Source organism: Coregonus clupeaformis, chromosome 20 (genome assembly GCF_020615455.1).
Source record: "Coregonus clupeaformis isolate EN_2021a chromosome 20, ASM2061545v1, whole genome shotgun sequence".
NCBI classification, from domain to species: domain Eukaryota; kingdom Metazoa; phylum Chordata; class Actinopteri; order Salmoniformes; family Salmonidae; genus Coregonus; species Coregonus clupeaformis.
This window is the reverse complement of record NC_059211.1, coordinates 64,168,232-64,194,176: the sequence shown is the minus strand read 5'-3', so window position 1 is coordinate 64,194,176 and position 25,945 is coordinate 64,168,232. Positions and strand designations below refer to the sequence as shown.

The 25,945-nt window shown below is 47.6% G+C and overlaps 1 protein-coding gene across 2 annotated transcripts; it reads left to right on the top strand.

The window, feature by feature from the left end:
* Positions 1 to 237: 237 nt before the first annotated feature.
* Positions 238 to 23,946, top strand: aspscr1 (ASPSCR1 tether for SLC2A4, UBX domain containing). Of its 2 annotated transcripts, XM_041840925.2 has the most exons (17): positions 238 to 399; positions 617 to 672; positions 972 to 1,086; positions 3,561 to 3,661; positions 7,682 to 7,739; positions 8,394 to 8,467; positions 11,034 to 11,580; positions 11,716 to 11,769; positions 12,261 to 12,400; positions 13,679 to 13,760; positions 13,947 to 14,013; positions 14,289 to 14,351; positions 14,894 to 14,946; positions 17,075 to 17,126; positions 17,234 to 17,303; positions 19,661 to 19,848; positions 23,714 to 23,946. In XM_041840925.2, exons 1-16 carry the CDS (start codon positions 313 to 315, stop codon positions 19,710 to 19,712), a joined length of 1,671 nt encoding a protein of 556 aa, XP_041696859.2. In that variant the 5' UTR covers positions 238 to 312; the 3' UTR covers positions 19,713 to 19,848; positions 23,714 to 23,946. The 2 variants fall into 2 exon arrangements, with proteins under 2 accessions (XP_041696859.2, XP_045061650.1); XM_045205715.1 differs by lacking the exons at positions 14,894 to 14,946; positions 17,075 to 17,126; positions 17,234 to 17,303; positions 19,661 to 19,848; positions 23,714 to 23,946 and having other exon boundaries at positions 14,244 to 14,333.
* The last annotated feature ends 1,999 nt before the right edge of the window (positions 23,947 to 25,945 follow it).

Here is a 25,945-nt window from a genome sequence, read left to right as displayed (position 1 = left end):
AGACTGCAGACCTCCAACCCCTGCGCCTCCTCCTTCTCTCCTCCACAACTCTCACCCTTCCTCCCCCATCAAAGACTGAGAGCAGTTGGAAGTAATTACGACTCCTTGGGGTGTGTGTGTGTGTGAAAGAGAGAGAGCATGAGTGTACCATACCAGAATGTCTAGATCAAAGCCCCAGTCACCATGAGTCCAGGTAGGAACCTGAAAAACACAGGTACAGACACACACACACACTGATGCTACCACAGTGGGCCATTAAAGCTATTGTGTCAATAAAGTTTATTCAAACAAACAACCGGACGTCACATCACAATGGCGGCCAGCACAACAGTGACAGTTCTGACTCCCAATGGAAGAAGACAAACCGTAAAAATATCGCCAAACACACCTTTGCTACAGGTAGGTAGTAATAAAGATGATTTCCTGCTCTCCCAGTCTGCGTTGAAAGGAACTTTCCTCCTTTTCTAGGTTATGAAAACGAGAGTGATCTTTCCATGTCGGCTGAACAATGACTGTTCAGTTTAGCCTGCTCGTTTCTCTCTCTGCGACTGCACAAAGTAAGTTGCTTCACTAGCTAACTTGTTTAGCTGATAGATAACCAATACTTTGTCTTTAGGTCCTCGAAGACGTCTGCAAGAAACAGGGATTTAATCCTGACGACCACGGTCTAAAGTGAGTTGAGAGCTTTGTTGTTAGCCTAGCTAGCTAACTTGGTCGCTAGACGACGTGCTAGCTCTGTGAACTGAAAGACTAGCTAGAGATCCTCTTTATTACAACATTTGCCGTGAACGTTTTGTAGTGGTACCCAAATCATCAAACTGAACTATGATGAAGCTGTGATTGAGAGAGTGGAGGGGGAGTGATGGCTAGTTGTGTGCGCGCTCTGTCCATGCCCTTTATGTACGGGGCTCCGAACACTGCCCTTTCACTAAAGCCTCGCGCATCCATCCATTCATGCATTCCTTTGACAGATTTCAGAGGAACGTTCTGGACCTGTCGCTCCAGTGGAGGTTTGCCAGCGTGCCAAACAATGCCAAGCTGGAGGTGGTGCCCAGCACCCGGAAACAGACAGGGACCGACAGCCAGGTGGGTGAAACAACTAACGTGTGGCGTGCAGTATGACTATGTCCAGTTAACAACATCCACTTTACTACTTCTGCTTCATTATGGTCATAACAACATGACTGCTGCATTTGATTTACTGTTCCATATTATCCCTTTGGATGTCAGACTGAGTACCTCTCTCTCTCACTCTACCCCGCTCTCTTTATATTCCTCTCTCTCTGTCGCCCCTTCTTCTTCGATGAGGTTTAACAGCGGTTGGCATCCAATAAATGTTGCATTACCGCCACCTACTAGACTGGAGTACAACTCCCTTATACTTTGCTTGAAAAAACAAAAAACAAATACTCTACCGTCTAACACTACACTCAAAAAAAATAACTAATAATAATAACACCCCCCTACTCCACTATTTGAATCTATTTAGTCCTACCTCAGGCCAACAACCTGAACGGATGGGACACCACCACTTAACACACCCTGTAACTCTTCTGATGTCAAGTCTCGCACACCCAAATACCTCTCTGCAGCTGCCACCACAACCTCAATTTTCTGCGACTTACGTTCCATCCCTGTAGTACAGTTGATAACCGTTGCTATAAATGCTAAGTATCCCTCTGTACTGGTACATATCTACTACTCACACGACTCCTCTCAGGATCCCTCCCCTTTGACCCATCTTCCTCTACTTTCTTCACTGCCTCAGCATATGGCAACTTCTGCACTACTTTAACCCTGGAAACCTCAACCTGCCTGTCTGTCACTGAACATTTCTGATCCCCAGCCACATGGGCACCCCTACAATTAACACATGCAACTACTTTCCCCAATGCTACACATTCCTTTGTCTCATGCCCTTCTGTACACTTCTCACACACATAGGAACCTCCCTCCTACACACTGCTGCCCATAAGCTTGACACCTGTAACAACGTATTGTATTCGGCACAAAAGCTCATACAGGATAACTTATGTATCCTAACATCACTTTGTCGGGCAAAGACTCAACATCAAAACTCAAAAGAACAGACAATGACTCCGTATTCCAAGTATACGTCTCCTTATGATAATACTGCACTTCTCCTGACATACATCTTGTTCTTGCCTTCTCAAGGGATGCCATTTAACCGGCTGTCACAATCTCCGTACAATAAGCACGAACCCATCGCCATTTTCAATCTCTCTCTCTCTCTCTACCCCTCTCTCTTTCTCTCTCTCTCTCTCTCTACCTCTTTCTCTCCCTCGTTCTGACTCACAGCTCTCATCGAACATAGTTCCCCTGTTTGTATTTTTACATATGTTTGTTGTTGTTAGAAACACGTTTTAGGCATCCTTTTTAACTCTGTCGGTGTCCTGGGGGAAACATGTTTTCCGTGTTCGCTAGTCACCACAGTGAGTGATAGGTATACAACTGGCTGGGTCTGATTGGTAAACAACGGGCCGGGTCTGGATTAAGTTAACACATGTCATCATCCATCTGGGATGACGTCTGCTGTTTCCACTGGGGTTCTGAGAAGAGGTCAGGTCCTTTCTTAATGACATCATCAATCTGCTACCTGACAGCACCCGTGTCATCAACATGTGCCAAGTGACACAACATACTAACAACATGCATGTCGAGGTCACGTTCCACACCATCATAGACAGTCAGACACCATAACATTGTGAAATTCAATTGGCCTTAATGGCCATGTACTCTTATAATCTCCTCCGGCACAGCCAGAAGAGGACTGGCCACCCCTCAGAGCCTGGTTCCTCTCTAGGTTTCTTCCTATGTTCCTGCCTTTCTAGGGAGTTTTTCCTAGCCACCGTGCTTCTACATCTGCATTGCTTGCTGTTTGGGGGTTTAGGCTGGGTTTCTGTAGAAGCACTTTGTGACATCTGCTGATGTAAAAAGGGCTTTATATATACATTTTATTGATTGATTGATGACATTGGCTGTTTGTTTATGTTACAATGCATTTAACAGCCGTGTGAGTGTGGCTGGGTTCATGTCTGATCATTCTCTCAAAATGGGTTTTGTGAAACAATGTGTTTATATGTAATATGTTGTTAAGACTGTGTGTGGGTTATTTACATGTTACAGAGTCTAGATGTGGCAGACTATGAAAGCATTCTTACTGTGGTAAACAGTAACACCGTGGCCGTGTGTGTCAGAGAGTACAGATAGAGTAGCATGGTGTTTGAAGCTGTGCCCGTGTTGTGCTATAAACTTTAAAGTATTTAGGATAAAAATCTCTGTGATCATGGGTGTAGTTCTCTGGATGACTTCTGGCTCTGTGTGTGTTCCCTAGATGAGTGTGTGTTCCCTAGATGAGTGTGTGCTCTCTAGAGGAGTGTGTGTGAGGTCTGTGTGTGTTCTATAACAGTGTGTTGTATTCTCTGTGTGTTCCCTAGATGAGTGTGTGCTCTCTAGAGGAGTGTGTGTGAGGTCTGTGTGTGTTCTGTTTTCTGTGTGTGTTCTATAACAGTGTGTTGTATTCTCTGTGTGTTCCTCAGGTGCGTATTGCCCTGCAGATGGAAGATGGTTCCAGACTCCAGGGTTCTTTCTCCAGCGGACAGACACTGTGGGAGCTGCTCACACACTTTCCCCAGACCAGGTAGGTAGGTGTGTTTGTCACTGATTGCCCAAGTACAGTATGTTTATTGGAGTGGTCTTTTGTGTGTGTGTGTGTGTGTGTGCGCGCACGTGTATTCCTCTCTCCAGTTTTGGCAGAGACCGGAGTGAGTGAGGTTTATTATAGTGCTGAACACTGCGATCAAAGAATCACAGACCAGGAGTGTGCCAAGTTACAACCACCTCTCCCCTCCTCTCCTCCTGCACTCTTTTCCTCCTCTCATCCCCCCTTCTTCTATCCCCTGTTTTCTTTCTCCTCTCCAACCCCTCTACTCTCTCCTCTCCAACCCCTCTACTCTCTCCTCTCCAACCCCTCTCCTCTCTGCTCTCTCCTCTCCAACCCCTCTACTCTCTTCTTTCTCCTCTCCAACCCCTCTACTCTCTGCTCTCTCCTCTCCAACCCCTCTACTCTCTTCTTTCTCCTCTCCAACCCCTCTACTCTCTGCTCTCTCCTCTCCAACCCCTCTACTCTCTTCTTTCTCCTCTCCAACCCCTCTACTCTCTACTCTCTCCTCTCCAACCCCTCTCCTCTCTGCTCTCTCCTCTCTGCTCTCTCCTCTCCAACCCCTCTCCTCTCTGCTCTCTCCTCTCCAACCCCTCTACTCTCTTCTTTCTCCTCTCCAACCCCTCTACTCTCTACTCTCTCCTCTCCAACCTCTCTACTCTCTCCTCTCCAACCCCTCTCCTCTCTGCTCTCTCCTCTCCAACCCCTCTCCTCTCTGCTCTCTCCTCTCCAACCCCTCTCCTCTCTGCTCTCTCCTCTCCAACCCCTCTCCTCTCTGCTCTCTCCTCTCCAACCCCTCTACTCTCTACTCTCTCCTCTCCAACCCCTCTCCTCTCTGCTCTCTCCTCTACTGTCTACTATCTACTCTCTACTGTCTACTACTCTCGACTCGACTCTCGACTCGACTCGACTCGACTCGACTCTCGACTCGACTCGACTCGACTCTCGACTCGACTCTACTCTCGACTCTACTCTCGACTTGACTCTACTCTCGACTCGACTCTACTCTCGACTCGACTCTACTCTCGACTCGACTCTACTCTCGACTCTACTCTCGACTCGACTCTACTCTCTACTCTACTCTCGACTCTACTCTCTACTCTCGACTCTACTCTCGACTCTACTCTCTACTCTCGACTCTACTCTCGACTCTACTCTCTATTCTCGACTCTACTGTCTCCTCTCTACTATCTACTCTCTACTGTCTACTACTCTCGACTCTACTCTCGACTCTACTCTCGACTCTACTCTCGACTCGACTCTACTCTCGACTCGACTCTCGACTCGACTCTACTCTCGACTCGACTCTACTCTCGACTCGACTCTACTCTCGACTCTACTCTCGACTCGACTCTACTCTCTACTCTACTCTCGACTCTACTCTCTACTCTCGACTCTACTCTCGACTCTACTCTCTACTCTCGACTCTACTCTCGACTCTACTCTCGACTCTACTCTCCTCTCGACTCTACTCTCTACTCTCGACTCTACTCTCGACTCTACTCTCTACTCTCGACTCTACTGTCTCCTCTCTACTATCTACTCTCTACTGTCTACTACTCTCGACTCTACTCTCGACTCGACTCTCGACTCTACTCTCGACACTCGACTCTCGACTCTACTCTCGACTCTCGACTCTACTCTCTACTCTCGACTCTACTCTCGACTCTCGACTCTACTCTCTACTCTCGACTCTACTGTCTCCTCTCTACTATCTACTCTCTACTGTCTACTACTCTCGACTCTCGACTCTACTCTCGACTCTACTCTCGACTCTACTCTCGACTCGACTCTACTCGACACTCGACTCTCGACTCGACTCTCGACTCTACTGTCTCCTCTCTACTATCTACTCTCTACTGTCTACTACTCTCGACTCTCGACTCTACTCTCGACTCGACTCTACTCTCGACTCTACTCTCGACTCTACTCTCGACTCTACTCTCGACTCTACTCTCGACTCGACTCGACTCTACTCTCGACTCTACTCTCGACTCGACTCTCGACTCTACTCTCTACTCTCGACTCTACTCTCGTCTCTACTCTCGTCTCTACTCTCGACTCTACTCTCGACTCTACTCTCTACTCTCGACTCTACTGTCTCCTCTACTATCTACTCTCTACTGTCTACTACTCTCGACTCGACTCTACTCTCGACTCTACTCTCGACTCTACTCTCGACTCGACTCTACTCTCGACTCGACTCTACTCTCGACTCTACTCTCGACTCGACTCTCGACTCTACTCTCGACTCTACTCTACTCTCTACTCTCGACTCGACTCTCGACTCTACTCTCGACTCGACTCTCGACTCTCGACTCTTTACTCTCGACTATTTACTCTCGACTATTTACTCACGACTTTCCATATTGCCTTGAGTTTAGGAGCTCAATCTTTGCCAAGCTCATGGCACGCCCTTCACCCCCCTTCCTCACTAATCCCCAACCTGACCCACCCCCCTCCCTATCTTTCTTAGGGCCCTAATAAAATCAGCGTTGTGGAAGGGATCACGGAATCCAGACATTAAAACGGAATTCAACAATATTCAACATTTTATTGAATTTAGTAGGAAATCAACTAAATGTAATCAATTTAGTATAAAATTAATTAATTTGCCAAAGTTAATCATAAGACATGAACAAGATGCATCAGTGATTTCTATTTTCCTGCAACTTTCTGAAATTGAAAAGAAATGCCCCTGTGTGTGGGGTGTGTGTGGGTGGGTGTTGTGTGTGCGTCCGCGTGTGTGTGTCTATACTTTGTGTGGCCGTCAGCGACGATGCTAATGATAACCTTCTTCTGGTAGAGATGGAAAGGTTTTCCCCAAAACCTTCTCAATTAAATGTTAACTACAAAGTAGCCAATGCCAACCTGGCAGAATGATGTCATTAGATCATCAATCCAGTGTCCATTTGTTTAGCAAAACTCTCCAATCACATGAGCGCTACAGAACCATCACTAACCAAACATTTTTACATTGACATTTTAGTCATTTAGCAGACGCTCTTCCAGTTAGTGCATTCATCTTATGATAGCTAGGTGAGACAACCACATCCCAGTCATAGTAAGTACACTTCTCAATAGAGAAGCTATCCACAAAGTCAGAGCTAGAAAGAGGGAGGGGGGGGGGGTATTTTAGATACTCTTTGAAGAGGTAGGGTTTCAGGTGCTTTCAGGAAATGGGCAGGGACTCTGCTGCCATAGCTGGGAAGCTGGTTCCACCATTGGGGTGTCAGGACAGAGAAGAGCTTGGACTGGGCTGAGCGGGAGCTGCCCTCCCGTAGGGTTGGGGTGTAGCCTGAAGGTAGGGAGGGGCAGTTCCTCTTGCTGCTCCGTAGGCAATCTCCATGGTCGTGTAGTGGACTACGATCTCTTCCTGGTGCTCACTTGCATTAAAGGGTAACTTCACCCCCCAAAAAAAAAATATATATATTATTTTCCCAGGCCTTAAAAGTGGTCCCCTGAGGTGGTTTAAGCATTGTTGTGGACCGAACATCCAATGTAGTTGTTTTTGAAAGTGGAAACCTGAAATAAATGGGAAAAACGGAAACCTGGAAAAGCAAAACGGAGAAAACCGAATTTAGGAAAAAAAATTCCATTTTATAGGGCCCTACTATCTTTGAGACCAGCTGTCCGTCCGTCACCCCTTTCATCCTCTCTGTGATGACATCTTTGCCACGGAAGCTTCCAGAATGAATGTTAGCTCCAGGTCTGCTCAGGAATCTGGGAAAAATGCTAAGCGGAAAAAAACAAGCTAGGGAAAAGTTAATGTTGTGTTATGAGATGACCTGCAATAATACATTATGGTTCAGTGGTTTTTATGTAGACAAACACATGTACCACACACACATCTGTGACACACACCACCCCGTTGCTCACACGTTGACTCACTTACTACTTCACACCTAACAGCTGAGACCACCCAGGTGTTTATTCTGAGAATCACAGAATCCCTCTTGTTTTCTCTCATCCTCTGTCTCTCTCTTTTCTTCTCTACAGAGCGTCTGAGTTGTCTGAATCAGGATCCACTCCTGTCTGTGTTTACATGAGAGATGAGGTATGGTGTATCTCCCCCCTCTCTCTCTCATCTCTCTCTCTCTCTCTCATCTCTCTCTCTCTCTCTCATCTCTCTCTCTCTCCCCCCTTTCTCTCTCGCCCCTCTCCCCCTCTCTCTCTCCCCCTCTCCCCTCTCTCTCTCCCCCTCCCTCTCTCTCTTTCCCCCTCTCCCCCTTTCTCTCTCTCCCCCCTCCCCCTCTCTCTCACTCTCTCTCCCCCCTCCCCATCTCTCTCTCCCCCTCCCCTCTCTCTCCCCCTCCCCTCTCTCTCTCCCCTTTCTCTCTCCCCCTCCCCCTTTCTCTCTCTCTCCCCCCTCCCCCTTTCTCTCTCTTTCCACCCTTCCCCCCTTTCTTTCTCTCTCCCCCTCCCCCTTTCTCTCTCCTCCCTCCCCTCTCTCTCCTCCCTCTCCGCTCTCACTCTCTCTCCCCCTTTCTCTCCCTCCCCTCTCTGCCTCTCTCTCTCTCCCCCTCCCTTTCTCTCTCTTCCCTCCCTCTCTCCCCCTCTCTCCCCCCCTCCCCCTTTCTCTCTCTCTCTCTCTCCCTCTCTCCCCCCTCCCCCTCTCTCTCTCTCTCCCCCCCCCCATCTCTCCCACCCCCCTCTTTCTCTCTGTTGATCAACGTTTGATGATGACACTGACACGTGGGTGTGTGTTTAGGTGAGTGGAGAGGATGCTCTAAAGAAGGCCACTCTGAAGTCTCTGGGACTCACAGGAGGAAGTGCCATAGTCAGGTTGGTTCCTCGACAACATATCCTCAACATTTACAGCATACATTATAGCTATGAGCTATTACTTTTTTTGGTGTTTTATTAGGATCTCTATTAGCTGTTGCAAAAGCAGCAGCTGCTCTTCCTGGGGTCCACACAAAACATGAAACAACATGATGTAATACAGAACATTTAATAGACAAGAACTGCTCAAGGACAGAACTACATAAAACATTTTTTATTTAAAGGCACACGTAGCCTACATATCAATACATACACACAAACTATCTAGGTCAAATAGGGGAGAGGTGTTGCTTTATCTGTTTTTTTAAACCAGGTTTGCTGTTTATTTGAGCAATATGAGATGGAACAGAGTTCCATGCAATAATGGCTCTATATAATACTGTACGCTTTCTTGAATTTGTTCTGGATTTGGGGACTGTGAAAAGACCCCTGGTGGCATGTCTGGTGGGGTAAGTGTGTGTGTCAGAGTGGTGTGTAAGTTGACTATGCGCACAATTTGGGATTTTCAACACATTGTTTCTTATAAAAAGAAGAAGTGATGCAGTCAGTCTCTCCTCAAATCTTAGCCAAGAGAGACTGGCATGCATAGTATTTATATCAGCCCTCTGATTACAATGAAGAGCAAGATGTGCCGCTCTGTTTTGGGCCAGCTGCAGCTTAACTAGGTCTTTCCTTGCAGCACTCGACCACACGACTGGGCAATAATCAAGATAAGAGTAAACTAGAGTCTGCAGGACTTGCTTTTTGGAGTGCTGTGTCATAAAAGCAGAGCATCTCTTTATTACAGACAGACCTCTCCCCATCTTTACAACCATTGAATCTATATGTTTTGACCATGATAGTTTACAATCTAAGGTAACGCCAAGTAATTTAGTCTCCTCAACTTGTTCAACAGCCACACCATTCATTACCAGATTCAGCTGAGGTCTAGAACTTAGGGAATGATTTGTACCAAATACAATGCTCTTAGTTTTAGAGATGTTCAGGACCAGTTTATTAGTGGCCACCCATTCCAAAACAGACTGCAACTCTTTGTTAAAGGTTTCGGTGACTTCATTAGCTGTGGTTGCTCATGCGTATATGGTTGAATCATCAGCATACATGGACACACATGCTTTGTTTAATGCCAGTGGCAGGTCATTGGTAAAAATAGAAAAGAGTAGAGGGCCTAGAGAGCTGCCCTGTGGTACACCACACTTTACATGTTTGACATTAGAGAAGCTTCCATTAAAGACAACTCTTTGAGTTCTATTAGATAGATAGCTCTGAATCCACGATATGGCAGAGGTTGAAAAGCCATAACACGTACGTTTTTTTCAACAACAGGTTATGGTCAATAATATCAAAGGCTGCACTGAAATCTAACAGTACAGCTCCCACAATCTTCTTATTTCTTTCATCCAATCTTCAGTCATTTGTCAGTGCAGTGCATGTCGAGTGCCCTTCCCTATAAGCATGCTGAAAGTCTGTTGTTAATTTGTTTACAGAGAGATAGCATTGTCTTTGGTCAAACACAATTTTTTCCAACAGTTTGCTAAGAGCTGGCAGCAAGCTTATAGGTCTGCTGTTAAAACCAGTAAAGGCCGCTTTACCATTCTTGCGTAGCGGAATGACTTTGGCTTCCCTCCAGGCCTGAGGACAAAGACTTTCCTCTAGGCTCAGATTAAAGATATGACAGATAGGAGTGGCTATAGAGTCAGCTACCATCCTCAGTAGCATTCCATCTAAGTTGTCAATGCCAGGAGGTTTGTCATTATTGATCGAAAACAATAATTTTCCCACCTCTCCCACACGAACTTTACAAAATTCAAACTTGCAAGGCTTTTCTTTCTTTATTATTTTTTTATGCATGAATACGACGGCTCACTGTTCATTGTTGGCATTTCCTGCCTAAGTTTTCACACTTTGCCAATGAAGTAATCATTAAAATAATTGGCAACATCAAATGGTTTTGTGACGAATAATCCATCTGATTCGATGAAAGGTGGAGTTGAATTTCTCTTTCTGCCCATAATTTCATTTAAAGTACTCCAAAGTTTTTTTTACATCATTCTTTATATCATTGATCTTGGCTTCATAATACAGTTTTTTCTTCTTTTTGTTGAGTTTAGTCACATAATTTCTCAATTTGCAGTAAGTCAACCAGTCAGATGTGCAGCCAGACTTATTAGCCACTCCTTTTCCCCATCTCTTTCAACCACACAGTTGTTCAATTCCTCATCAATCCATGGAGCCTTAACAGTTCTAACAGTTAGTTTCTTAACAGGTGCATGTTTATCAATAATTGGAAGAAGCAATTCCATAAATTCATCAAGTGCATCGTCTGGATGCTCCTTATTAATCACATCAGACCAACATATATTTTTGACATCATCCATCTTTTGTATGATCTCTTCTACACTATTTTAGGCCCAGCTGTTGGAACTTTGGCTTTCCTGGATATAGCCACTATATTGTGATCACTGCACTGCCACTGATGGGGAACAGAAGGGTGGCTATGGTGATGGTGATGAAGAAGAAGAAGAAGAGTATGTAGATGATGTCATTCCTCTCTGCCTTTCTACAGGTTTTTACTGAAGAAGACCAAATCGCCAGGCAACGGAGACGATGACGGCATGGAGACGGCTTCCACGGCGACAGATCCCATCGCCAAGGAAACCAAGCCCCGCCCGTTACCCCCCTTCGAACCACCTCTCTCACAACCAGAACGTGCGGAGCTGCCGTCAATCAAAAAGGAGAGCCCTGATAGGCCGGTTGAGACTGCGGATGCCCCAGTCCCCTCGGCCGCTGGCAGTACACTTCCTGGCAAACAAGAAGCGGAAGCGGTTCCAAACTCCCAAAATGCAGTGCGGCCTAAAAGCAGTCCCTTCGGGGGAGTGAAGAGGGAGGAAGAGGGGGATGGAGAGAGGGCGGGACCATCTGGTCAGTGCTCCGCTCATCCTTCCACCTCCTCCTCTTCCTCTCCTCCCTCCGCTCCCTTCATCCCTTTCTCTGGAGGGGGTCAGAGGCTGGGGGGTCCGGGGGCTAGCGGAGTAGGAGCATCATCATCATCACTACCATCAGTGGTTGGAGGGCCGCCCAAAGCCAAGAAATCTAAACCTGACAACGCCAAGGTGAGACCTGTACCTACTACCCAATGTCTTCTCAATGTACTCTGTTGATAAGAAATGGTCAAGTGAATAGATACATTAATGAATGAGTAATCGATGGTATGTTCTAGATGTTCCTGTTCTGTTTCTATCTCTCAGCGCCAAGCCAGTGACAAACAGGATGACTGGGCTGTGGTAGAGGAGTTTCTGGAGGTAAAGTTGATCGTGTTGATGTTGTTCAGCTGGGTTGAAGAGACCATTTCATTAATTGAATTGAACACTTCCATGGAGAAATCTCTGTGTTTTCCTCAGGCCTGTTGAGTGTCTCCCCTATTGTTTATATAGAAACAGTCAGACAGACCAATACACAGATACTGCTGTCACCTCTCCAGACAGATACACATTTCTACTGCTGTCACCTCTCCAGACAGATACAGTCCTTTACATTTCTACTGCTGTCACCTGCTGTCACCTACAGACAGATACAGTCCTTTACATTTCTACTGCTATCACCTCTCCAGACAGATTCAGTCCTTTACATTTCTACTGCTATCACCTCTCCAGACAGATACAGTCCTTTACATTTCTACTGCTGTCATGTCTGCAGCCGTTGAGATGTCTCTCTCTCTGTCTCTGTCTGTCTCTGTCTCTGTCTCTGTCTCTGTCTCTGTCTCTGTCTCTGTGTCTCTCTGTCTCCTCTACAGCCGGTGGACAGGGAACCCCTGATCTACCACATGGACTCTGGGGCGCGTCGCTACGGCAACGAACAGGACTTGCCAGACGAGTTCTTCGAGGTGACTGTGGACGACATCCGCAAACGCTTCGCTCAGCTGAAGAGTGAGAGGTGAGACTCATTTGGGAAGGAGAGACTGAGAGCGAGAGGAAGACGGGAGGAGAGGTGGGGGAGAGAAGAAAATAAACATGGAAGGAGAGCGGAAGGAAGAGGGGAAATGGAGAGGAAATGAAGTGAGAGGTGACACTTTGGGGAAGAGGGAAGGAAAGATGGAGAAGAAATGAAAAGTGAGAGATGACACTTTGGGTAAGAAGGAAGAGGAAGGAGAGATGAAGAGGAGAGAAAGTTGCTTGGGTTTTGATTTGTATAGAGCGAGAAAGCGTCAGTGAGATTGAACAAGGGATATATGGAGAGACTGAAAAGAGATCTCATCTCTACTAAACAGTCAAATGTCATTTACATTTGAGTCATTTAGCAGACGCTCTTATCCAGAGCCAATTTCAGGATCTATTAGGGTTAAGTGCCTTGCTCAAGGGCACATCGGCAGATTTTTCACCTAGTCGGTTTGAGGATTCGAACCAGCGACCTTTCGGTTACTGGCCCAATGCTCTTAACTGTCATGAGCAAATCTGGGATCTGTTTTTACCTCCTGGATTTAGTTTGTTAGGATTACCCAATGAGGTCATGTATAAACAAAAGTAAGAAGAGCAGATCTGGGATCAGTTTTTACCTGCTAATGGTTAAGGTCTGAAAGCAGTCAGTTGGGGAATTTCTAAATGGGTTTATATATAAACTCAAATTATAGTATGCCAATGACTTAATTAGAAGTTTGGAGTTAGACTAGGGAATGCTGCGAAAGGTTGCTCTGTGTGTGTGTGTGTGTGTGTGTGTGTCGTGCGCCTGATTGCTTCTTTACGAGGCCTTCTTCAAAATAGATGTCTGCCTCCCTGATCTCTGTGTGACACCACACTAGACAGATTATCACGGCTAGAATTACATTGACCACAGTGATCTAACACACACACACATTAAAAAGTCAACTGTAAATCATCTCTCTCCCTCCTTCTCTCCCCCTCTCCTTCTCTCCTCTCACCCCCTTCTCTCTCCTCCCTCTCTCTACTCCCTCTCTCCCCTCTCTCTCTCACCTCTCCTCCCTCCCTCTCTCATCCCTCTCTTTCCTCTCTCTCCTCCATCCCTCTCGCTTCTCTCTCTCTCTCTTCTCTCTCTCCCTCTCTCTCCTCTCTCAATTCAATTCAATTTAAGGGCTTCATTGGCATGGGAAACATATGTTAACATTGCCAAAGCAAGTGAAGTAGATAGTCAACAAAAGTGAAATGGACAATAAATATGACCAGTAAACATGACACTCTCTCTCCTCCCTCTCTCTAGGAGGGTGCTAGAGGAGGCTCCTCTGATGACTAAAGCTCTGAGAGAATCTCAGATGAAGGATAAGATGGACAGATACCCCCGAGTGAGTTGTGTGTGTGTGTGTGTCAGATACCCTTTAGTTGAAAATTGATTTAATTCATGAATTGGAATTTCTCCTAAATGTATATGGAATTGACCACTAACCTGGAGGTGGATGCCAATAGTAGTCCTGAATCTGTTACTACAGTAACATTAGCAATATAATAATAAGACGTGTGTGTGTGTCCAGGTAGTTCTGAGGGTCCAGTTCCCTGACAGACGTGTTCTACAGGGATTCTTCAGACCTCTAGAGACAGGTAGATCTCTCTTCCTCTAAACCCTTCTCTCTCTCTCTATCCCTCTCTCTCTCTCTCTCTCTCTCTCTCTCTCTCTCTCTCTCTCTCTCTCTCTCTCTCTCTCTCTCTCTCTCTCTCTCTCTCTCTCTCTCTCTCTCTCTCTCTCCTTTTATTAGTAACTATGTACAGTGTTGACTCTAGAGACAGGTAGTTGATATCTCTCTGACATTGGAATGAAACTGTGACCATAGAGATGTGATGGAATAACCAGGTGGTGTTTTCAACTGTCCGTCCAGTTGCTGCTCTGAGGCACTTTGTGAAGAGCCACCTGCAGGACCCCCAACTACCCTTCTACCTGTGTGAGTATCGTTACTCTCTCTCTCGCTCCATCTCTCTCTCTCTCCATCTCTTTCTCTGCATCTCTCTCAATCAATCTAATTTATACTGAACAAAAATAGAAATGTCTGGCCTCTTTTATTTCAGCTCATGAAACATGGGACCAACACTTTACATGTTGGGTTTATATTTTTGTTTAGTATATTTATAAAGCCCTTTTTCCATCAGCAGATGACACAAAGTGCTTATACAGAAACCCAGCCTATAACCCCAGAGAGCAGCAATGCAGATGTAGAAGCATGGTGGCTAGGACAGAGAGGGGGGCGGGGCAGGGAGGGAGGGACGATGCAGCACGTCCGGTGAACAGGTCTGGGGTCCAGAGCCACAGGCAGAACAGCAGAAACTGGATTTGCAGCACGACCAGGTGGACTGGGGACGGGGACAGCCAGGAGTCCTGAGGCATGGCTCTAGGGCTCAGGTCCTCAGGGAGGGAGGGAGGGAGGGAGAGAAGAATCTCTCTCCATCTCTCTCATTTTGGATATAAATATCCTTTCCTCTCTTCCAGTCATCGCTCCTCCTAAAACCATTCTGGAGGACCCAACAGCCACCCTCTTCCAGGTAAGGCTCCTGTCACACCCACCCCCCCCTCTCCTACATCTCTTCTTTATATATCTCTTCCAGGTAAGGTTCTTCATATCTCTAAAGAATGGAATGAAATTGGACTGGTAAACTTGATCAGTGTAAAGTATTAATTAGGGTTCTAGTGGGGTTGAAACAGCATAGAGACAGAAACCATACACAATAACAACAACTACCTAAATGTTTCACTTTTTATTAGGTGGGAAAAAGACTGCACACACAACACAAGGAATTGTCATGTGCTTTAGAAAAATAACTTTCCCTCTCTCTCTCCCTCCGTCTGTTGCTCTCTTCTCTCCTATCCTCTTTCTCCTCCTCTCTCTGTGTCCTTCCTCTGTTTTGATCTGGGGTGAGGAGAGAGAAAGAAGGGGGAAGGGGGGAGGCAGTGTTTGATGTTGAGAGCGAGAGAGAGAGAGATATATATATACTGGAGCCATTTTCATCTCACACACAATCTTCAATCACTTTGTGTCATGTCACAGAAGGAATGTTTCCCATCCCAACAATCCTTTGATACCAGGCCTCCCCCTCTATCTCTCCCCCCGCCTATTGAGACGTCCAGTGCCAAAGGGAGCATGGTGTGCCCAGGGAGAGATTGGTGGAATGTCTGTTATCCCATTGATACACATTGTTTCCTGTTCAAAGAGCCTCTAATAATAGTAATTAACAGCTCTGCCCATAATAGAAACCAGGGGGACCAGAGAGAGAGGGAGGAGGAGGGAGAGAGGTTGGGAGAGGACAGCGGGGGGAGGACTGAGGGTAGAGGGGTAGAGAGAGGACAGAGGGGAGAGGGGTAGAGAGAGGACAGCGGGGGGAGGACTGAGGGTAGAGGGGTAGAGAGAGGACAGAGGGGAGAGGGGTAGAGAGAGGACAGAGGGGGGAGGACTGAGGGGAGAGAGGTAGAGAGAGGACAGCGGGGGGAGGACTGAGGGTAAAGGGGTAGAGAGAGGACAGAGGGGAGAGGGGTAGAGAGAGAGGACAGAGGGGGAGGACTGAGGGGAGAGAGGGTAGAGAGAGGACAGAGGGGGAGACTGAGGAGAGAGGTAGAGAGAGGATGGGGAGGAGGGTAGAGGGGTAGAGAGAGGACGGGGGGAGGAGGGATAGAGAGGGGGATAGAGAGAGGACGGGGATGGAGGGGTAGAGGGAGGACGGGGGTGAGGATGGAGGGGTAGAGGGAGGATGGAGGGGTAGAGAGAGGACGGGGAGGATGGAGGGGTAGAGAGAGGACGGGGGAGGATGGAGGGGTAGAGAGAGGACGGGGGAGGACGGAGGGGTAGAGAGAGGACGGGGGGATGGAGGGGTAGAGAGAGGACGGGGGAGATGGAGGGGTTGAGAGGAGGACGGGGGGAATGGAGGGGTTGAGAGAGGGGTGGAGGGGTAGAGAGGGGATGGAGGGGTAGGGAGAGGACGGGGGGAGGATGGAGGGGTAGAGAGAGGACGGGGGGAGGATGGAGGGGTAGAGAGAGGGGGGGTGGAGGGGTAGAGAGAGGGAGGGATGGAGGGTAGAGAGAGGCGGGGAGGATGGAGGGGTAGAGAGAGGACGGGGAGGATGGAGGGGTAGAGAGAGGACGGGGGAGGACGGAAGAGAGGACGGGGGAGAGGGGAGGGTAGAGAGAGGACGGGGATATGGAGGGGTAGAGAGAGGACGGGGGGAGAGGGGAGGGTAGAGAGAGAAGGTGGGAGATGGAGGGGGAGAGGGGATGATATGGGGTGTGTCTTTATCCTCAGCAGACAGTACTAGAGATGTTTTTAACTGTCTGTCTGTCTGTCTCTCAGGTGAACAGTATGGTCAGAATAATACAACTTTACTCTTCCACACTCTGCCTGTCTGTCTTCACCACAGATAGTTGTCTCCCCTGTAATCACCAGTCTAACTGTCAACCATTAGAACCATCAGCACCATTAAAACCTTTAACTTTAAGGTGTTGGGATTGAGGGGTTGTGTGTTTTGCTCTCATGGTTTTCCCAACCACTTGATGAGCTCTCGTTTTGTGGTTCACTTCAAACTGAACTGTGAGCCGCCATGTTTGGTGATGGCAAAGAAGTTGTTTGAGCGCTATAAGTAGATTTATTTCAAACTAGCGTCTCTCCTCCTCTCTCTCTCCAGGCTAACCTATTCCCTGCTGCCCTGGTGTACCTTGGTTCTGAGGTCAAGACAGGTCAGTCTCCTGTTACCTCTCTTTGATTCAAACACGTTGACATGAAGGAGGTGAGTCTGGTGATGGTGATGATGATGATGAGAAGGAGGTGTGTTCTCTCTTCACAGAGAGTTACTTACAGAGAGATCTCCTGGACTCCAGTGTCTCGTCCCTACAAGCAGACCAGGCCATTGCTGGGTAGGTCTACTATTGACATTTAACAACCAAACCAAAACAACAACACGTGTTATTTGTGGTGTGTATGTTGTGTGAGTGTGAGCAGGAGAGGATCAGGAAAGCTTGTTGGTGGAACTGCCCCATCGTCTTGGCAACACGGCTCGGCTGTGTATCCCCGGGCAACTGCTCTATTTTCCTGTCACAGCGCTGTCATTGTCGGAATCCCTTTGAAGGGTTCTGACCAAACGCGCACGCGCACACACACCACTTCCCCCATTTCCCAAAAATGCCCCCCACCTGTTGCCCTCTACGCCATCAGTCAAGGACACACACCTCATTAACCCATCTCCCTCTTTCATCCACCCCTACCTCTCTCTACCTCTCTACCTCTCCACCCCTACCTCTCTCTACCTCTCTCTACCTCTCCACCTCTACCTCTCTCTACCTCTCCTCCCTTACCTCTCTCTACCTCTCCTCCCCTACCTCTCTCTACCTCTCCTCCCCTACCTCTCTCTACCTCTCTCTACCTCTCCACCTCTACCTCTCCACCCCTACCTCTCTCTACCTCTCTCTACCTCTCCTCCCCTACCTCTCTCTACCTCTCCACCCTTACCTCTCTCTACCTCTCTCTACCTCTCCACCCTTACCTCTCTCTACCTCTCCACCCCTACCTCTCTCTACCTCTCCACCCCTACCTCTCTCTACCTCTCTCTACCTCTCCACCCCTACCTCTCTACCTCTCCACCCCTACCTCTCTCTACCTCTCTCTCTCTACCTCTCTCTACCTCTCCACCCCTACCTCTCTCTACCTCTCTCTACCTCTCTCTACCTCTCCACCCCTACCTCTCTACCTCTCCACCCCTACCCCTCTCTACCTCTCTCCTCTCCACCTCTCTCTACCTCTCTCTACCTCTCCACCCCTACCTCTCTCTACCTCTCCACCCCTACCTCTCTCTACCTCTCCACCCCCTACCTCTCTCTACCTCTCCACCCCTACCTCTCTCTACCTCTCTCACCCTCCACCCTACCTCTCTACCTCTCTCTACCTCTCACCCTCTCTACCTCTCTCACCCTACTCTCTACCTCTCTCTACCCTCTCCACCCCTACCTCTCTCTACCTCTCTCTACCTCTCTCTACCTCTCCACCCCTACCTCTCTCACCCTCTCTACCTCTCTCTACCTCTCCACCCCTACCTCTCTCTACCTCTCTCTACCTCTCTCTACCTCTCCACCCCTACCTCTCTCTACCTCTCCACCCCTACCTCTCTCTACCTCTCTCTACCTCTCTCTACCTCTCCACCTCTCCCTCTCTCTACCTCTCCACCCCTACCTCTCTCTACCTCTCCACCCCTACCTCTCTCTACCTCTCCACCCCTACCTCTCTCTACCTCTCCACCCCTACCTCTCTCTACCTCTCTCTACCTCTCCACCCCTACCTCTCTCTACCTCTCCACCCCCTACCTCTCTCTACCTCTCCACCCCTACCTCTCTCTACCTCTCTCACCTCTCTACCTCTCCACCCCTACCTCTCTCTACCTCTCCACCCCTACCTCTCTCTACCTCTCTCTACCTCTCCACCCCTACCTCTCTCTACCTCTCTCTACCTCTCCACCCCTACCTCTCTCTACCTCTCCACCCCTACCTCTCCCTCTCTCTACCTCTCCACCCCTACCTCTACCTCTCTCTACCTCTCCACCCCTACCTCTCTCTACCTCTCCACCCCTACCCCTCTCTACCTCTCCACCCTCTACCTCTCTCTACCTCTCCACCCCTACCTCTCTTTCTCTCCAGTATTAGATTAAAAGGGGATGCCAGGGAACCTTCAACCTCTCCCCTACTTCTGTGAGGGAGGGTGAGAGAGGGGGAGTGGGAAAAGGGGGGTAAGAGAGAGAGATATTGACATAGTGAAGGAGAGAGAGAGGGAAAGAGAGAGAGGAAAATGGAGAGAGAGAGAGAGTGACGTATAAGTTATTTATAATGTGGCACCCGCGTCAAAAGTGAAATTTGTTCTGTCAGGAGAGGATGTGTTTGTTCGATCCCCTGGACAGGAAGTCTCCGATAGTGGCGTCCACAGTGTCATGACCTTTCCTAACCTCTGAGGTCACTACTCCTGGCCACATGAAAGAGCCTGAACCCCCTGGGGGACACACAACCACACACTCCACTTCCCAAACACGTCCGTTGCCCCTTCTGGAGAGTCCAAAAATGTATTTCCATGAGTTGGGGGTCTAGAGATGGATTGGTGTGTGTGCGTGTTCAGAATACACATCTGATGAAATCCTGTGGACTAAATGCCCTTCTTTTCTTTCCTTTTCTGTCTCTCTCTCTCTCTCTCTCTCTCTCTCTCTCTCTCTCTCTCTCTCTCTCTCCCCCCTCAGCTGTATGCCCAGGTCTTCACCCCCTCCTCCTCCTCCTCCTCTTCCATGGTAACAGAGGAGCCCCTTCCAGACCCCCCCGCTGGGACCAGGGAGGTTGAGGAGGAGGAGGAGGCCTAACACACATGGCCAGGCCCCCAAACCAGTCAGGACGGACCCCGGCAAGGTCCCCAAGTGGCTCAAACTGCCAGGTACACTACTGATCAGACCTAACTGTTGAAGGGTTAAAGGGATAGTCCACCCTAAAAGGACCTACTGTTACCTAACTGATAAAGGTAGCATCAGCAATTTGCCGTCATTGTTAAAGGCAGAGTTCAACTCCAAAATGAGTGTGACAGATAGGCATCATCTAATTCCACCAGGGCGGCAGGTAGCCTCGAGGTAAGAGCGTTGCGCCAGTAGCCAAAAGGTCGCTGGTTCAAATCCTGGAGCAGACACGGTGAAAAATGTGCCGTTGTGCCCCTGAGCAAGGCAGGATATGTTAGGATATGCAACAAACACATTTTCAATTAACACAATTACACACTACTACACACTACAAGTGTAAAATAGGACAAATATAAGCACCTACCAAATTATTATTATTATTATTATTATTTTAAAGGGAGAGTTCATCCTAAAATTAATGGATTGGCAATTCCTACTTCATCTGTTCAGTCTTCTATTTTATTTGACATTGTAGCTTTCCCTCTTCAGCTTGCTAACCCTGTTTACACTGACATAGAAAGGGGTACAAAGGCACTAGGGCTGCATGATTCATCGAATTCAGATCCAAATTGACATGTGCAATATCCATATCGCAAGAGGCTGCGATTTTCTCCTTTCTTTGACACTCAGTTAATACAACAACTAGACTACGGTACCTTCTCCAATGAGATGCTCTAGACTCTGTTCATTCACACTCTACATGCACAGAGGATGCTGACCAATCACAAGCGGGCTCTCTGCATGGCATGCACATGCTGGCCGATGCTGGTGAGGAGAGAAAGGGCTTTACAGTACAGTGTGAGAAACTCTGTGGCTTTACCTCAGTGTCGGAAACATGAGTGCTGCTAGTGCTAACGAGAACGACGATTTGGTGCCAAAGAAGGACGCATCTTCAGTGGTGTGGCAGTATTTCAGCGCATCTTCAGTGGTATGGCAGTATTTCAGCACATCTTCAGTGGTGTGGCAGTATTTCAGCGCATCTTCAGTGGTATGGCAGTATTTCGGCGCATCTTCAGTGGTATGGCAGTATTTCAGCGCATCTTCAGTGGTGTGGCAGTATTTCAGCGCATCTTCAGTGGTATGGCAGTATTACGGCGCATCTTCAGTGGTGTGGCAGTATTTCGGTGCATCTTCAGTGGTATGGCAGTATTTCAGCGCATCTTCAGTGGTATGGCAGTATTTCAGCGCATCTTCAGTGGTGTGGCAGTATTTCAGCGCATCTTCAGTGGTATGGCAGTATTTCAGCACATCTTCAGTGGTATGGCAGTATTTCAGCACATCTTCAGTGGTGTGGCAGTATTTCAGCACATCTTCAGTGGTATGGCAGTATTTCAGCACATCTTCAGTGGTGTGGCAGTATTTCAGCGCATCTTCAGTGGTATGGCAGTATTTCAGCGCATCTTCAGTGGTGTGGCAGTATTTCAGCACATCTTCAGTGGTATGGCAGTATTTCAGCACATCTTCAGTGGTATGGCAGTATTTCAGCGCATCTTCAGTGGTATGGCAGTATTTCGGCTACAGGCAAACCCGATGTCAACCAAATGCATGTGTTGTGCAAAAAGTGCCTCAGAGTTGTAGCGACAACAAGCGTCAACACAACAAATGTATTCAACCATTAGAAGAATATCTCCTACTTTACGACGCCTGGTTTAGAACACCCGACAGCAACAACGCCCCTCAGCCACAACCAGCCACCTACGTTAAACAGGCATTGATTGCCGATGCGTTTTCAAGTGCAACGCCCTACGAAAAAACATCCCGCAGACACATAGACCTCACAGAGGCTATCACCTGTCACAAAGCCAAAGTAATGATTCCTATTTACACAGTCAGCAAAGACGGCTTCAAGAAGACAATAAACACTATTTCTCCAAAGTCGCCATCCCAAAACTGTAGAACAAAATCAAGGGAGAAGTTGAAACATGACGCGTTGAATGACTGGACCAGACTCCAACGTTTTGGACACAGCCACCTTGCCATCGGTAGGCTACGTGCTACATGTTTTTAAGGCACTTTGACTCATTTCAATTCTAATAATGATTCAGCCTACTTATTTCATTTGGTTTTGTATTCAGTTAGCACAGTATGTATGAATTCATATCATCTCATTTTAGAAGTGATGTTCTCTACCCTGACACTTGTTTTAACCATGTCTGATGGAATTACCAAGTGTTTGAAAAACGCAATTCATAATCGCAATTGCAATATCTTGCCATAAAAATCACAATTTGACATTTTTGGTCTAAATCATACAGCCTAAAAGGCACCCACCCTGTTTACAAGCTTTGATCGATTGCAGTGTTTGCCACATTCCTTCTTACACACACACACACACACATACACACACACACTCTACTCCGAGGGCCCTCTTTAAAACCACAGTCAACAGGAAGTGTTGTAAGGAAAACATCAGATGAGTCAAAAGATAAGGATGCTGTTCGGGGGGAACGGTACACACACCCACCACACACACACACGCATTTATTAGTTCAGGATGGTTTCTCCTCCATGTCCCCTCCACCCCCAGGGGACCTCTGCTGACACGCAGCCCCAGTCAGAGTGCCCCGTTCTGGGCCACATGAAACACGGCAGGCCCCTGTGGTCTGGAGCTCCGGAGCCTGGGGTTGCTCTGTTGTGGTGGAGCTGGTGGTCGCGGTGCTAAAGTTGTTTTGGTTGTGTTTTTCTGTTTTGTTTGTGGGAAGGATGGTCTCGCTAGTTGTTTTAGTGTTTTATGGTGGCATGCGAGCTGTTGCTGGCATCCTGCTCTCTTTATCGAAGAAGGGGAGCGAGGGAGAGGGAGAGAGAATATTGTGGAGGGACACACACTGTGTAGCTTTCAGTGAGACGTGGTCTGTCTGTCTCCCTCTCTGTCTGCATGTCTCCCTCTGTCTGCATGTCTCCCTCCGTCTGCATGTCTCCCTCCGTCTGCATGTCTCCCTCTGTCTGCCTGTCTCCCTCTCTCCCTGCCTGTCTCCCTCTCTGTCTTTCTGCCTGTCTCCCTCTCTCCCTGCCTGTCTTCCTCTATTTCTGTCTGTCTGGTTGTCTGTCTCCCTGTCTATCTGGTTGTCTGTCTGTCTCCCTGTCTATCTGGTTGTCTGTCTGTCTCCCTGTCTATCTGGTTGTCTGTCTGTCTCCCTGTCTATCTGGTTGGTTGTCTGTCTGTCTCCCTGTCTATCTGGTCTGTCTGTCTGTCTATCTGGTCTATCTGGTTGTCTGTCTCCCTGTCTATCTGGTTGTCTATCTGGTTGTCTGTCTGTCTATCTGGTTGTCTGTCTGCCTCCCTGGTTGTCTGTAGATCATTATATCAGTTACCCTGATGTGTTCTTTATTCAACACCAGATTCAGTCCAGAACTCTTCCAGATGCTTCCAGACCTGGAATTCTATTCTTCACTCATCACCATCTTGAGCTAAACCAGGACACACCCCCCCAGTCTATCCCTCTCCATCATAGTGGTCTGTGGTTTCACATATCTTATTGGAAGTGATGTGCCAAAGTGTGTGTGTGTGTGTGTTGAGAAGTCAAGAGATGAATGTGTGTTTGTGCCAGTATAATTCAAATTCTGGTTTATCTCAAGATGGTGATGAGTCTGAATAGACAGACAAACAGAATTCCAGGTCTGGAGACGTCTGTTAACACTTTGATATCCAAGCAAGCTTCTTTCTTAACAGTGTATAACGGGTTATAGGCCAAGCAGTTTTTCTGACTGAAAGTCAATATCAAAAGATGCTGATCAAGGAAAACGCATTTCTTTGGACATTGTTCATGGTCGTTAAGACTTTTTTGTCTCAATAAAGTTTGATTAGATCCAACTGTAATTTCCTCTGATATTATGTTTTATTGTCTCCAGGTAAGAAATGAGGATTGTGATCAGATGACTACGGCTACCATAGAGGGACATGCAGAACAGAGCGGACGCCCAAACACACTGTTCCGCCTACCTTTAACATGAAATTCCAGGCTCAAAGTGGATTGTGATGTATTTAAACCCATTGTGAATCCAGAATGCACTTAAAATAGTTTTACAGGAGTTCGAAAACATGAAACAAATTAATAAACACATAGAATAATCTCCATTGCCAATATGTGGTTGTGTGTTTTCTCTCTGTGTTGATATGAACAGCTTGAACAGTGCTTAGAACAGAATAAGGTCTATTTTATTGGTACCTTTCTAATGTAACAGGCTATTTATTATCATATTAGTTTCTCTCCACACACACCCACTCGTTGGAAGTCGTGCCAGAGACTGTCTCTGCTGTTCATGCTCCATGTATTAGCTACCTGGATTCAGACTGCATTCTTTTATTCCAGAGAATAGAGAGCGCGGGAGGGGAGGGGAGGGGACCTCCCGTCCCATCCACTAGCTCTCTGCTTAACGTTCAGGCAGCTTGGCTGACGTTTCTTACTGTCTCCCCCCGGTACATTGGGACAGACAGGTATTGAGTTTGGCAGGTTCTACCATGTTTGACGGGATACGCTGCGGTGTAGCAAAGCGAGCATGCCGATCGTGGCCCGTCTGGTTCAATTAAATCACAGTGTTGACATGCCACACCCTTTGATGTCTGGGGTTCAAAGGTGACACTAGTGACTGGTAGAGGGAGAATCTCAAATGCATATTCCTTGAGTCCTCTCTCCTCGCCGCCTCCTCAAAACCCGTTGGATGAGAAAGTTCGAGGCCCCTCCCTTCTGACCTTCTCCAATGGGTTTTGAGAAGGAGGCGAGGAGCGGAAGGACGCAAGGAATATGCGATTGAGATTCTCCCAGAGTCTCCACCTTCTCCTGAAGTCAGTCTCCACCGTAGATTGTAATTGCCTGGCTACCCAGAATCCTTGCTCCGGCCAAACGCCAGGCCACGCCCACAGACGTTAGTTTCTTCTCCTCAATGAGTCTGGATTTGAGTACCTCCCCGACCCTTCACCGAACACCAACACATTCAGGTCCTTCTGATTGGTCCAGAAACTGATGGGTTGGGTAAAGCGGCGGTTTGAAAATGTGTCATTGGCTTTGATACGCTGATTGGTTAGAGATGATCCAATCGCTGATGACTTTGTTTTGTACACCACAAACAACATCGATGATGGCAGTCTCAGGCTAAAGTATGAAGCGAATGACAGAGCAGAGGAAGAAATTTGTGTCGTCAGGCTAGGATTTTACGGCACAGGATTGGTGTAAGCGTTAACTAGAGGGACTGTCCATCAATGTAAAATCCATGTCAGGCGGTGTGCAATCCATGTCAGGCGGTGCACGCTTTGGCAGAACGGTGGAGAATCGGGACTTGGGTAGGTAGCAGGCCTTCATCTGGGCTACATCTCAACAGCACTCCCACTCCACCCCCTCTTTTACGCTGCTGCTACTCTGTTTATTATCTATGCATAGTCACTTTAACTCTACCCACATGTACATATTACCTCAATTACCTCGACTAACCTGTGCCCCCGCACATTGACTCTGTACCGGTACCCCCTGTATATAGCCCCCCTACTGTTATTTTATTTAACTGCTGCTCTTTAACTATTTTTTACTTAACACTTTTTTTCTTAAAACTGCATTGTTGGTTAAGGTCTTGTAAGTAAGCATTTCACTGTAAGGTCTATACACCTGTTGTATTCAGCGCATGTGGGAAATACAATTTGATTTGATTCTCCTTGGCTCTGGAGAGGTGAAGCCAAATTCAATAGGAGAGGAGGACATTTTAGATGAGAGAGGGAGAGAGAGAGACTGAAAAGATTTGGTATGGGTCCTCAGATCCTCAAAAAGTTTTACAGCTGCACCATCGAGAGCATCCTGACTGGTTGCATCACCGCTTGGTACGGCAACTGCTCGGCAGCCGACCGCAAGGCGCTGCAGAGGGTAGTGCGTACGGCCCAGTACATCACTGGGGCCAAGCTTCCTGCCATCCAGGACCTCTATACAAGGCGGTGTCAGAGAAAGGCCCTAAAAATGGTCAAAGACTCCAGCCAACCTAGTCATAGACTGTTCTCACTGCTACCACATGGCAAGCGGTACCGGAGCGCAAAGTCTAGGTCTAAAATGCTCCTGAACAGCTTCTACCCCCAAGCCATTAGACTGCTAAACAGTTAAT